The 13,491-nt window shown below is 35.7% G+C and overlaps 4 protein-coding genes across 4 annotated transcripts in view; 2 read left to right on the top strand and 2 right to left on the bottom strand.

The window, feature by feature from the left end:
• Positions 1-3,890, top strand: part of LOAG_17571 (coronin-6) — a 6,934-nt gene extending 3,044 nt beyond the window's left edge. The window contains exons 3-11 of the mRNA XM_020450231.1: positions 321-450; positions 745-849; positions 1,123-1,313; positions 1,488-1,592; positions 1,817-2,038; positions 2,350-2,522; positions 2,654-2,897; positions 3,024-3,212; positions 3,684-3,890. Of these exons, the coding sequence (XP_020306118.1) occupies positions 321-450; positions 745-849; positions 1,123-1,313; positions 1,488-1,592; positions 1,817-2,038; positions 2,350-2,522; positions 2,654-2,897; positions 3,024-3,212; positions 3,684-3,815 (1,491 nt within the window). The 3' untranslated portion in view covers positions 3,816-3,890. The remainder of the gene's footprint in view (positions 1-320; positions 451-744; positions 850-1,122; positions 1,314-1,487; positions 1,593-1,816; positions 2,039-2,349; positions 2,523-2,653; positions 2,898-3,023; positions 3,213-3,683) is intronic.
• Positions 3,891-4,532: 642 nt separating this feature from the next.
• LOAG_08003 (nucleolar protein) lies at positions 4,533-8,758 on the bottom strand. The gene is made up of 10 exons (XM_003143535.2): positions 8,694-8,758; positions 8,522-8,608; positions 8,012-8,221; positions 7,467-7,736; positions 7,145-7,247; positions 6,893-7,053; positions 6,428-6,548; positions 6,173-6,312; positions 5,873-6,025; positions 4,533-5,075 (listed from the first exon to the last, which is right to left on the bottom strand). The coding sequence occupies exons 1-10, from the start codon at positions 8,739-8,741 to the stop codon at positions 5,007-5,009; spliced, it is 1,362 nt and encodes a 453-aa protein (XP_003143583.1). The 5' UTR covers positions 8,742-8,758; the 3' UTR covers positions 4,533-5,006.
• A 1,178-nt stretch (positions 8,759-9,936) lies between these two features.
• LOAG_08002 (GTP-binding nuclear protein RAN/TC4) lies at positions 9,937-11,537 on the top strand. Its single transcript, XM_020447588.1, has 4 exons — positions 9,937-10,080; positions 10,182-10,307; positions 10,761-10,947; positions 11,058-11,537. The coding sequence occupies exons 1-4, from the start codon at positions 9,963-9,965 to the stop codon at positions 11,113-11,115; spliced, it is 489 nt and encodes a 162-aa protein (XP_020302196.1). The 5' UTR covers positions 9,937-9,962; the 3' UTR covers positions 11,116-11,537.
• Positions 11,538-12,344: 807 nt separating this feature from the next.
• Positions 12,345-13,491, bottom strand: part of LOAG_17570 (hypothetical protein) — a 1,847-nt gene continuing 700 nt past the window's right edge. The window contains exons 2-4 of the mRNA XM_020450230.1: positions 13,105-13,292; positions 12,911-13,037; positions 12,345-12,660 (exon numbers count right to left, since the gene is read on the bottom strand). Of these exons, the coding sequence (XP_020306117.1) occupies positions 12,451-12,660; positions 12,911-13,037; positions 13,105-13,292 (525 nt within the window). The 3' untranslated portion in view covers positions 12,345-12,450. The remainder of the gene's footprint in view (positions 12,661-12,910; positions 13,038-13,104; positions 13,293-13,491) is intronic.

Raw genomic sequence — 13,491 nt, 5'->3', positions numbered from 1 at the left:
TGATTATCTCTTTGGTAGAAGTGCTCGTAATGATGTGAGTTTTAAGTTTTCCAATATTTTCAAAAAAAGAAAGGGAGAGGGAGAGAAAGAGAGAAAGAAAAAAAAGTGAAAATTTGATTGAAATTATTCGAAAAAAAAAATTATCAAAATAGTTTTTTTAGAAAATCTAACGATAATGTTATCGCCAGCTGTTCAGAGGACACTACTTGCAAGGTATCGTTACAGCTTAGTTGATATATGTACACATTTTCAGCATGCATGCATGATTTTGTTATTGTTTGTACAAATATAGATATGGTATTAGCTTGCGTATAATTAAGATATGGTTAATCCCGCAAAATGGTCTAATTCGCACGATTAGCGAACCGGTGGTTGAACTGTGTGGTCATCAGAAGCGCGTGAACACATTAGCATGGCATCCAACAGCCAGCAATATTATACTTACTGCTGGTATATTTTCAGTAAACAGCTAATTAGAATTGCTGTAAATTCTGTAGTGCTAGAATAGGATATCATCTGGTATTTGAGCTCTCTAATTAATTTTTTGCTTGGATCTGTAGTTATTGGTTGCTAATCAATGAAGGGTGATAGCTTTTTTGAGAAGTTAACTGTGTGGGTGAGGAAATGAGACGTCTATTACTTCCTATTGAAAAGTTTCTATTTCCAGCATTTCTGATACTGTAAGGGATTATCTTACTGTAGTGATAACTATTTTTAAGTGTATATTTGCTTTTATATTTTCAGGTGGTGAAAACAAATTATTAATCTGGAACGTGGGTACGGGGGATGCTTTACTAGAAATCAGTGGTCATCCAGACATGATATGGTCTGTATCTTTCAACTATGATGGTTTGTTTTTCCTAATTGTTGCCTATATACTTCCGTGGAGCTTGTCAGTCCTTCCCCACAATCACAGTATTTCGGAAATGGTGATCAACCTGATCATTGTGTGATAATGAATCTTGAAAATTTGTGCTGGGATCTGCATTGGATTGAGTACAGAGAATAAAGAAATATCAAAGAAATGTGGATTGTAAAAAAGAAAAAAATAAAATCAAAATGCTGTATTTGTTTCCTTCCTTATGATAAAATTTAGCTGACATTTTGAAATCTACTATTTAGGAAGTCGATTCGTGACAACATGTAAAGATAAGAAAATACGGGTAATTGACTCTCATACAGGTGAGGTTCTTCATCAGGGTAATGGACATGAAGGAGTAAAACCACAACGCGCAATCTTTCTCAAAGACGGCAGAATCTTTACTACCGGTTTCACGAAACGTTCTGAAAGGCTTTACGCGCTTCGAACACAAGTCTGTTTTTGCTGCAGTGAATTAGTTAGACATAATTATTTTCTCTTCTCTCAGGTTGATATGAGTTCCTTTTCCCACTTTTACTAAAATTCCAGTTTTGTTAAACATATTTCACATTTTGAGGTCTTATCTTAGATTTCTTCTAAATCGTGCTCATCAATTTAAAACATTCAGGAGAATCTGGATGAACCACTGATACAAGAAGAGCTTGATACAAGTAACGGTGTTCTATTCCCACTGTACGACGAGGACAGTGGCCTTATTTATCTAGCAGGCAAAGTAAGTCTTTGTGATAACGTTACTTGGCAATAGATACTAGCAATCATTAGATGGAACACAAAGGCATGTTCTGAGGTACAAAAGCTTACAGTTGCCTCAGTGTGTTTGTACACTAATGCATACTAGAAAACTGAAGCTTATAAAGATTTAGACTCAGGTAATTTTTTGTTTACTTAATGTTTAATTAAATCAACTTGTGCTATTGGCACCACTCATCTGTTCAGGGCGACTGTGCTATACGGTACTACGAAGTGAACAATGAATATCCGTTTGTACATTATATCAACACATATACTACATCGGAACCCCAACGTGGCATTGCTTTCATGCCGAAATTGGGTCTCAATTCTAACGAAAATGAAATTGCACGTATATACAAAGTGACGACAAAAGGTGTTGTCGACGAATTACAGTTTTTTGTTCCGAGAAAATCCGACTTGTATCAGGTTTGTTCATTTAAAATTCAGCATATTCAAATTGTGGAGAGGCAGCAGAACATCTTTATACTGACATTTATTTTACTAAACGGTTTCCCTGGATATCTTGGTTAACTTAATTTGAATTTTTGATGCAGTTCTCTGTTAAGAAAATATACAGTATATCTTACTTCATTTTATTTTGGTGTGTCTTGAAGAGCCCTAGAATAAGATTTATTTTGCTTCAGATGGGAGTTATGGCGCTCAGTAGATGAGCTAACAATAAACAATAAAACAAGTTGGCTGGAATGCAAATTAATTCACATTTGTTGTAATTTCAGGCAGATTTGTATCCAGATACTCGGAGCCACATACCAGCATTGACTGCAGAACAATTTATCGAAGGTCAAAATGCTCCTCCGAACTTGGTGTCAGTAAATCCAGACGCCGCTGTTGCTAAGCCTAAAGTACAAGTAGCCAAAAAAGCCAATATCCTTGCTCATCTTCCTTCCAGGTTTTAATTTCCGTGTGGTTTTGAATAATTGTTTTATTGAGGATTATTGTTTTGGTTGCTACTTCTAAATGAAAACTGTGCAGAACATTGAAATTCATAGCGGCAAGAAATGTAGTGACAAGAGTATCTAGCCAGGAACTGGTCGCAACGCGCTCACAGACTGAGCAGCAGAGGATGCCATCATACGAAGATATACATCATGAGGAGCCAGCTCCGACACCCCGTCAATCCAGACCGAAAAGCATGCTTGCTGGACCACTTGATGAAGATACTGGCATTGTTAGGATAGAACGTAGTAGTGGTCCAGAACGTGAACAGCATCCGCAAAATGCACGGAATCCAGAACGGCTGAATGCAGTGGTACCGCGGCAACAGGTGCTTTCTCCAGTAATTACCATGGAGTTGCTTGAAAATAGGTCAATATATATGGGAAGTTACTGATGAAGAAATTAAAATAAAACATTGTGTTCATTTTTTTTCCACATTTCCGTCAGTATCCAGGTACACTTACGATCGCATGTCGAAAGAGATGGTGCGGCGACAACACCAGGTCAGAGAAGAATAACCGCTGATTTAGAACGTATCAAACGAGCAAAAGACCGGGAGCCGGATCGAGAAGAGCTTGCTCCGCCACAACAAATGCACAGTAATTCGGTTTCACCAAGACAGAGCATGAGTGGCCCTTCCGAGGTAAATATTTACTTCATCGACCATTATTTAATGTTTTAAAGCGACCAAATAGACCTCCGCCTCCTTGAGTTTTGACGCTTTGCTTTGGATTGATCGGCACGCTTTTATATCTTTGTGGTTTGTTTGCGGTTTTCGGGAGTACATTCCACTTCTTGATACCATTCCATCATCTGCATCACAAACATTTCTAACTATTCGATAGCCAGCAAAATTCAGTGAAAGGTGAAATTGCTCCTAAGATCTGGTTTGATTGATTCAAAGTCATCTGGGATCTGTAAATTCACCTTTCACTGTCCTCTTTCTAAAGAATCTTTCTGTTACTCACCAATAGATGTTGCCATTTCTGTTATACAATACCATCCTTTGTTTATGAAATACTGTTTTAGTACGGACTAAACACTACAATCACAAACTTTGCCTAAATATTTACCATGAAATCAGTAGTTTTCATTCAGGGAATTTAATTTTCAGTCAAATTCAGTAGAAGACGTGCTATCAGATTTGAACAAGATCAAAGCTATCCTACGGCAACACGAGAGAAGAATTCGCTTACTGGAGGACGAAATAGCTGATAAAAATATGGCTGATACATATAGCTTTTAGGAAGATTAAAGATCTTTTTGCCCGTCGTAGAAGTGCGGGGTTGTAATCAGAATGTCCGTATTATTTTCATTAGCAATTTTTATCAGATAAAAAAAAGTCCAACAGGGGAGACAATCCGTACAATAAGGATGAATAGGACAGGAGAGATTGTATAAATTTAGTGGGGGAAAACTGAGTGCTGTCATTATTTGGAAAAGGATAAGTTAACTTTATTTCAGTGCTATTTTGGTGCCTTTTTTTTCAAGGATTGAATTGTATTTGTGAAGCGGTTCTTTCAGTGTTAGATTCCGTGGACTTTGAAGCCTAATAATCGAAATGAAGATTTGGAAAAGTGATGTGCAGAAACATGCAACAGAATTCTCAAAATCCAATTTTAATTTCAACTACAAAAGAAATATTTCTGGAGTCCTTAGGATGTTAGTATGCTTTCACGTAATATAAGTGGGGAAATGGTGCATTAGTGCACGTTTAAGCTTCTGGCACTATTGAGGAGCAAATCAGGCCCAAAGGCTTGGTATCGCTACTTGCAGTCGTTTTTTTTTGAATGTATGCATAGAACAGCCTACTTTATGAAATAAGTTAAATTTCATACGTTTGGATCAAAGAGGGCTCATTACTTGTTGCGCTTCAAATTCTTAAGGTTACATAAAGAGAATTTCTACGCAGCTATCACTTTCTGATCGAAAACCAGCACAACACAGTTGATGCAACAAACATCACACAACTTTTATATTTTTATAGACAACAATTCCTGACAACAAACAAGAGAAAACTTTGCATAGGACATAACAGTTGTGGACATTTTCTGAAGGAAATCAATAAAGGCTCTGGGATTCATGATGCGAAACTTTCATCCTGGAAAAACTAGAAAGCAACAGCACCAAAGCAGATTTCCTAAGATGTACATTGAATAGAATGACGAACGAATATCCCATTTCTATCGCTTTATGAATAATGCATATGTAATCTGATACTGATTCGATGTTAGATTACGTACGATATGAATCACGATTTTTACGTGGTTTTTACGTCCTTCCCTTGTTTCGTCCAAAACAAACTTATGCAGAAAAACCAAAGCGTCTATGGTGACATTCTCATCTTTATTGTAATTACTAAATGCCCTTAGTTGAGAAGTTGTTGCAAATTTTGAAACGAAGAGAAATCAACAATGAATTAATGAATTTCTACAATTTACTCGCTTTCTTCATCACTTGATGAATCTGACGATTCTACTTCTTTCCTTTCTTTCGCTTTTGATTGCTGCAAAAATTTTGAGTCAGTTGACATAAGGCTTGCAACAGAGTTATCTTATGGATAATATACAATAAATGATCGGACAGTATTGGTCATTTTCTCCCCTGTACATCTTCTGGAGAAATCTTAAAAGCCTTTTCTTTTTTTCTTATTCTTTCAATTTTTTACAGGAGAAAAGTTATGGGTGACAGTAATTCTAATTTACTTGCTAGTCCTACTATTATTGATGGGGTATCTCGAGGCGGACGATAACATTTACAAAACACAAAGTCGTGGAGCTACACTGCTCCATTGAAATTCGTGACCTAGAGAGTTGCGATTCTTATATAAAACGTTGAAAAATGGTATGCACTTATTGCATACGAAATTCTAACTAGATTTAAGAACTTATTAATTTTTCTTTTCTGAGTTTTTTTTTCATTTTTCTTATTTTCGTTTTTATTTTTTTTTCTTTTTTTATTTACCAACTCGTCCAATCTTAATTCGATACATAAACAGATGTATAAATTTACTTCTCCTTAGCAGCATCCAGCCGTAGTATCCACTATTTAAAGGAAAAATATATAAATGATACCAGTTCAAAGTAGCTCGATCTTCTACATTGTGTTTTGGAAAAATAGCGTATTAAAATGAGGGATGGTTATTAATGCTTCATACCTCAAAATGCATGATTTTTGATTAAATATTGCTCGCTGAGAAATAAAAAAAATTAACAATGGCATGTTGTTGTGAAATTATTTGATATCTCGCTCAAATTAGCATACTCTCCTCCTCTCTTGTTGATAGAAATGCGAAATACAAACCTCGTTTTTATCATCCTTTTTCTCTCCTTCCAGTAATGTTTGTATACAACTGTTACCCGAAATGGTGTCACTAAGATCGTAATAAGCGGAACGCCAACCAGCTGGAGTTTTCTCATTTGGTTTACCATATTTATCGAGCAATCCTTGATTTATCTAAAAATCACATGAGAATATTTTGGAATAAAATTTATCATTCATTTATGAGGCTGACTCGTGCAACCTTTCGATTGAAAGTTAAATGAAGAATAACGGGTAACATTTATATTGCAAGAACTGGATGGTGAGGGGAAAGTAAATGACCATAGCCTTTTTCTTGGATGCAATTGGTCCAAGACACCATTTTCGAGCGTAAGTATCTCTTTCCATAATCACTCTTTTGATTTTTGCAACGACCCCATGATCCGTCACTGCCATAGTTGATGTGGTCATAAGTGCCAATGCTAAACCCAAAAATAAGATTTCGGTATTAAGCAAAAAGAGCAGTACTTGAAATATATATTATGTAAACAACTAATATTGTTATAAATGAATTAAAAATTAAAAGGAGGAATCGACCTAAACAAATGGCTTCTCCTTTTGTTGTTACGATAACAATTTCTTCATTCAATTCGATTCCATTTTCAAACCGAAGGATACCCGGCAGAAGTATTTTGGCGCCATAGCAAATTGCATTCACCTACAAAATGATATTAATTTTTTTTAAACAAAGTTAAAATGCATCCAATAGAAACTCGAATATCTCGATTTGATTTAACAGTGGTGAACAGCATTCAACAACGGCACAATACAATGGGATGTGCTAGCATGTGGAGAAAATGAAAGTCAAAAACAAATATACTGAATGGAAAGATTTCATAATATGAATATTTACTCTTTCGGGAGACCGAAATGCATTCATGTGTACGGGACAATCAAATTACTAATGAAGATGAACTATAATATAACTCTAATAAAAGTAAGGAAAAATAAAGACATTTGTTTTATTCGTGAGATAATAAAATAAATTAACAAAGTGCTTACGGCACTGTCTTTAACAACGATTCGTTTATGGCCCACGAGGAGAGATTCAAGTGGTCGGATCACTCTTCGCAAATAACTATCGTTATTATGATGATCATAAAGATATTGCGCATCCAGAATATCATGCATCGTCATTAAATTGTCCTTTTCACCAAAAATACCTCAAAATGTAAAAAAAAAAATGTAATAATAAATCACGGAATGGTTTTACGTAAAAAAGACTAATAATTTCGTGAAATCTTGAAAACGTACCTGAACGAACTCTTCTTAGTTCTTGCATCTGACCTCCGACGCCCAAAAGTAAGCCGAGATGCACACAAATTGTCCGCACATAGGTTCCCGCTTCGCATTTCACCTTGAAATCAAAAATCTTTAAACTAGCTCTATTTTATAACTAAAATGCAGTTGATGCAAATTGATCGATTAACCAACAGAGATGTGCGCAAGGAAAGAAGACTGCTGTGGATGGGAGTAGAGAGGAAATGTAGATTGTATTTTTAGTAGATAGGGAATGTAGAAAGGTAGATTATAATTTTTTAAATAATTACGATGACTTGAATTCGGCAAGACAAACCCAAAATATGCCCATATTCTGATTCGAATTATACTCAATCAGCCTGTTTTCGTAGATTGTCCTGATCCTTAGTTGTCGTTTAACAGCAGATATGAGCGGCGGACGTTGAAATAATGCGCCGGTCAACTTCTCCAAAGCCTGTCTCACTTTTTTTTCTGACTCAACAGTATTATGCAATCGAAATATAGCTACATATTCCTTACCAGCACCCTGCTGTGACTTTGCAAGTCTAGTAGCTCGATCGATGCAAACAATCAAACAGCCCGACACCTGAAAATAATAAGTTTGTGGTGAAGATTTTGGAAGTTTGCGATCTTCAATCAATTTAGTAGACTCAAAAAACTTTATTTAGTTTCTTTTTTATTCATTTGGTGAAGAAATGTTGTGCAATAGGAATGTGACTTTCAAAATTTGGAGAAGATGTAGACTGCATTCTCAAATCAAAGTTATATTTTCTAAAGAAAAACAGAAATTGCACTTATGAAGCATTACTAGGGAATGATTTAGTCAATCCGAGAAAAAAATCTGTGGAAAAAGTGCTATACTTTGGGATCTAAAGTGCCACTATGTCCGGTTTTGTCAACTCGCAATATTCGTTTGATCCACGCAACCACTTCATGACTTGACGGATTAGCTGGCTTGTCGAGATTTATGCAACCGGAAGAGACGTAGTTTTTAATATCTCTTTTAAGCGGAGAGCAGCCTTCCGGAAGTGGAGTATAATGATTAGATCGTACATTCATTTTATCGAAATTCTGAAAACTTCGTAAGAAAAGATTTGCGCGCCACAAGCACTTCCCAGAAGAAAACAAAAAATTGAATAAATGCCCTCGAAATCCATCAGTTTGAACAGAATTTGATGCGAAATGATTTCTCATGAAAGAACATGTTTCAGCTTACAATTTAACAGAATTTTATATGTTTTGAAGAGTCATTATTTTCAGTGGCGAAAGTAATTATAAGTCGAATTATCAGCAGGAATCAATACCGGGAATAAATAGGCCTTACATATATCAATCAATCTCCCTCAAACATATCTACAAATGATTGCATACCTTCAACAACAACGGCCATTGTGAAGTATCTAGCACAGCTGCTTTTTCAGAAGGTTTGATGGAGTAGTCACCTGCAGCCTGAGCCTCCTGAAACCATGAAATTAAAACAGAAACTGCTTGTGTACCTTCATAATTCATTGAAAACATGAATAAATGCGAGGCAAGAACTTACACCAACGTCAAATTCTTTCCGTTTCATCGACTTCTGTTTCTTTCCCATTTCCTTTCTCTGAAAATACAACTTTATTTTCCCATTACTACAACATACATTATAAAGTGAACCTGTCGATAACAGTTGAAGCTGAAGCAAATGTTGTATATAATGATGAATCAAATAAAATATTTATTATGAATCTAATGCTTTATTCTACTCCCTCCCTTAGTATCCTTCGTCCCTACACCGTTGCATGGAAATGAAACATCGATTTACTAATGTTTGTTTCAGAATCTCTCTCCACATCATACCTTGAAGTTCTTTCAATGTAGGCATTTCTTTGTCTTACATATCTTCACTACAATAATCTCACATGCACTAACCACTAATCTTATGTATAGTGTTTTAGTGACCTCACGTGAAGAGCACATGAATAGCTAAGCATTCAAAAGGTTACATCACAAAAACAACTGCATTCGCTGTGATGAAGGCAATACAGCTGGAGAGTGCGACCAAAGTGGCGGCTTACTCGGGAATCGTAAATAAAACACCCATCTATGTCCCAGACTAAAATACCCGCCACTTTGGGACGTGCAAAAACCAAAAAATATGGCCGTGCAAACGTTCTGCACGAAGTTTGTTAGTAGGCCAGGTTGTAATGCGAGTAGCCAAAAACTAACGATTTGCAACGAGTTGTTTCTATTTGTGGAGTTTGGGATTGTATGGCATTTACGAGGTGGGGTTTGGGATTTTTAGAGGTAGTGTGGACAGGTAGAGAGATTCAGTAGATGGTAGATTATTTCATGGGACGGGGACGTAAGTCTTGTAAGGATAACACGATGCTTTTACCAATGAGACGTCGGAAAGTCACGTCGTGATTCTTCTTCAGTGAAATTTTTATTAGTTGTGAATAATAGCAAGATATTTTACCTGGTTTCTTGCAGGAATTATGTGTAAGTGTTATTAAAATCGTCTTACCTTCATCGTAACAATCTCCCCTCTATTTTGTGTTACTCATCTTTAAGTTGATGCTTTTTTAGTGGAGTAAGCACACTGCTAGTTCCATATATATACTGATACTACTTTCTGCAAATGCTAAGCTATATACTCAACCCTGTTGTTGCTGAGTATATAGCTTGACATTTGCAGAAATTTCATGCTGCGCACCTTGTTTCACAATCATTTCTGTTGTAACTGATGTGTTATTACATTAGCAGGCTGTATCTCTGTATTACCCATATCTGTAATTGTATCCAACTTAACGTTGCAGTGGTAGCAGCATAAATAATGGCAACTGGTGATGATATCCCGACATTTAAGCTTGTACTTGTTGGGGATGGCGGTACGGGCAAGACGACGTTTGTTAAGCGACATCTTACAGGAGAATTTGAGAAAAAATACGTTGGTAGGTGTTCACTTTATCTTATGCATACTTATAATTATGTAGCTTTGGCTATTTTAAGGTCACCTGTCATTTGCATGTTTTGTTTCTACGGTTTTTTATAGCAACATTGGGTGTTGAGGTTCATCCACTGATATTTCACACAAACAGAGGTCAGATTCGATTCAATGTTTGGGACACAGCTGGGCAAGAAAAGTTTGGCGGATTGCGAGATGGTTATTATATACAAGGTATATAGTTAGTCGTGTTTGGATTCCTGTTCTCATGGATTCTCAGAACTTCATAAGACATAGGATGTTGTCGTTTGGCATATAAAGATAAATTCTGTTCTAAGTAATTTTATGGAAAAAGAATGTGCGCATGTAAACACGATGGAAGTAAGAAGTTGAAGTTGGAGACAACCAACGACGACTGTCTTTACTTCATTTTCATTTTTGTTACAGTCTGGTAATATTCCAAAGTGATCCTTTAAAAAGGGTAAGGATTTTGCGGCCGAGAATTTGCTAATTGCCATACACATGATTAGAAATTTGACTATATTTTTGCAAACTTCACTGATAAAACCTTCAGGACTTTGGGACATTGATTGTTAAAGGATTAAGTTATGTAGAATGAACTTCGTACCAGCTTTAGAACATTTCATACCCTCTTTCAAATTATGACAAATAAACAAAATATTTCAGGTCAGTGTGCCATCATTATGTTCGATGTAACAGCACGTGTTACTTACAAAAATGTTCCAAACTGGCATCGTGATTTAGTGCGCGTTTGTGAAAATATTCCGATAGTTTTATGTGGGAATAAGGTAGATGTCAAGGACAGAAAAGTTAAGGCTAAAACGATCACATTCCATCGAAAAAGAATCTTCAGGTAGTTCTCTTTTCATTTCTTGGTGTTGTGGATTATATGGCTGTTCATTTTTATGTCAGTTACAAAAATTGTGGTTTCAATATGATAGAATTTACCTTATTTGTTTTCAGTATTATGATATCTCAGCGAAGAGCAATTATAATTTCGAAAAACCTTTCCTCTGGTTAGCCCGAAAATTGTTAGGCGACCCAAATCTAGAATTTGTTGCAATGCCTGCACTTGCTCCACCTGAAGTACAGATGGATCCAACAATGGTTGCACAGTACGAACAAGAAATTGCTGCTGCCGCGAACGCTGAACTTCCAGATGACGACGAAGATCTCTAATGGATTGACTGTTGCAAAGGTTCTAGCACAGAAACCAAAAATATTTTGGAGAAAATGCACCATTATCATATTACTGTTATTGCCGTGCTTTTTATGTCATTTATTGATTGGTTGTTTTTGTGTTTGTTTATTCTGATCTATTTTTTCCTGAATTTACATAAATTTGATACATCAGCGACAAAACTTTGTCATTTATCCATTGGAACATCAACGGTGATGATATTGCTGCATAAAATCGACGATCCTTGAGCTCTAAATAAACGGTAACTCATATGTGCTTTTATTAACACGAACAAGGGACACACCGACCAGAATTTTCAAATTCATTGATATTTTTTGACGTACATTGTTGTCGTTGTAACTCATTGGATGTAGCACCGATTGTATCGGAACACCCATCTCCACTCCTTGTTATCATTTTTTCGTGTGACGTTGCAACATTCTAGGGAATATGACGTTCCAAAACTGTCTTTTTAGGCAGCTTCATAGACAGGTCACGGGGAAGCCAGTATTCGGACTGCCTGCAGGTTTAGGATAATCAAAAGTGCTAGTCAGGGAATTCGTTCTACAGCGAATCTGTCGGTAGATTGGCGAACTGCTATTTTGGTTTCTCTGGTGTTGTATGGGAGAATGCAGTTACTTTGTCCTCAGCGCCTTAAATTTTAAATTTGCTCTTACATGAGTGGTGGATTTGTTTCGCTTGAGAACATTGCCTAAGCTACATATTTCAGACTCTATATTTCAAGTGGTGTTGAACAGTATTCTGTCCAAGTAGAATTACTTGAGCCGAAACTGAACAAAATATCTAGTAGAGATGATACTACTATAGAAAGTAGAACTTGTAAAAGTCTTAAACGTATCACTGGAACAACTGGGGATTCACTGTTAACAAAGCCTAGTGAATCATGCTTTTAAAGGTAGGGTTTTCTGGTTTCGAAGCCTATGCTTACAGCAGGTCCTTTGGGCAAATAATAAAATTAAACATACGAAACTATCCAGTTAATACCAAGATGGTACCAGTAACTGTTTGCATGATATAAGACAAGAAAAATGCGACTGGACAACAAAATAGCGGAAGTTCTGTGAAGAAAATTTTGTAAAAGTTTTGAGGACAGAAAATTTAACTTTATCTCAACTTGATATTTATATTTTCTACGGTTTACAGCATTGTAGTATCCTACGTTAAGCGGATATAGGTTAATATCGACACACATCCAAAAACAAGAAGTAAAATATTGGTTGTTCTTTTTTCCCTTAGCTCTTGTTTTCTTCGTTCCCCCTCCATCACCATAAAGGCTGGTGTTTTATATTTAGATTTTCGTTTTTCTTCTTCAATTTCCTTTAAAATTTGCCATTCTCTCATCTCACGCTGTCGCTGCATCGGATCCTGAATTAATTTCATTTCAAATCATGCAACGCTATTCATGCACCAGTGATAATTAAAGCTTTTTTAATGTGGCTTACCTGTTGAACCCTGCAAATTATTGGCTCCCCAAAAACCTCTTATCATATCTTGAAACATGATAAAAAGTTTTTGGGAAGGTGGTCATTTATCACGGCATACAGGAACGTAAGATGTACTTTAAGCTATTACAAAATATCCAGATAACAATAGAAATCTTGAAAATTTAGATGACTTTGTAACTGTAGGTAAAATAAGTTGCTGTTCGTGGACGAAAAGTATTAGTGAATTCACGGGGACTATCGAAATGAGCGAAAAATTCATCAGGCATTTGCCAGTGATCGTGTCTAGCCTGTTGTTTCCTGAAAGATGAATTTAAAAAATCATTGGAATTTTCAGCCATAAGAAGAATTTGGTAATGCCACTGACCTAGTATTCACACTACGCTGAAAATCTTCGAAGGTTTTGTAATCTAATCCCAAATCCTCAAAGCTCTTTTTCACTTTCATCTGCATCGGCCAACTCCCCGTTGGTGTCTGCATCCAATTTTCTTGGCACTTCTTATCATAAGCTTTCCGTTTTTCATCGGATGATAAAACTTCGTATGCTTCTGTTACCTGAATTATAACAATTTGAAAATTCTCGATGTAATAGTAACATTTCACACATATATATAGTAGTGTAGGTATATATATTTTTTATATATAATAGTTTCATATACATATATATATATATATATATATATATATATATATATATATATATATATATATATATATATATATATATATATATATATATATATATATATATATA

The sequence above is a fragment of the Loa loa genome (genome assembly GCF_000183805.2).
Source record: "Loa loa unplaced genomic scaffold supercont3.95, whole genome shotgun sequence".
NCBI classification, from domain to species: Eukaryota; Metazoa; Nematoda; class Chromadorea; order Rhabditida; family Onchocercidae; genus Loa; species Loa loa.
Note: the sequence above shows the minus strand (reverse complement) of the source record. Positions and strands in the feature narration are given on the sequence as shown.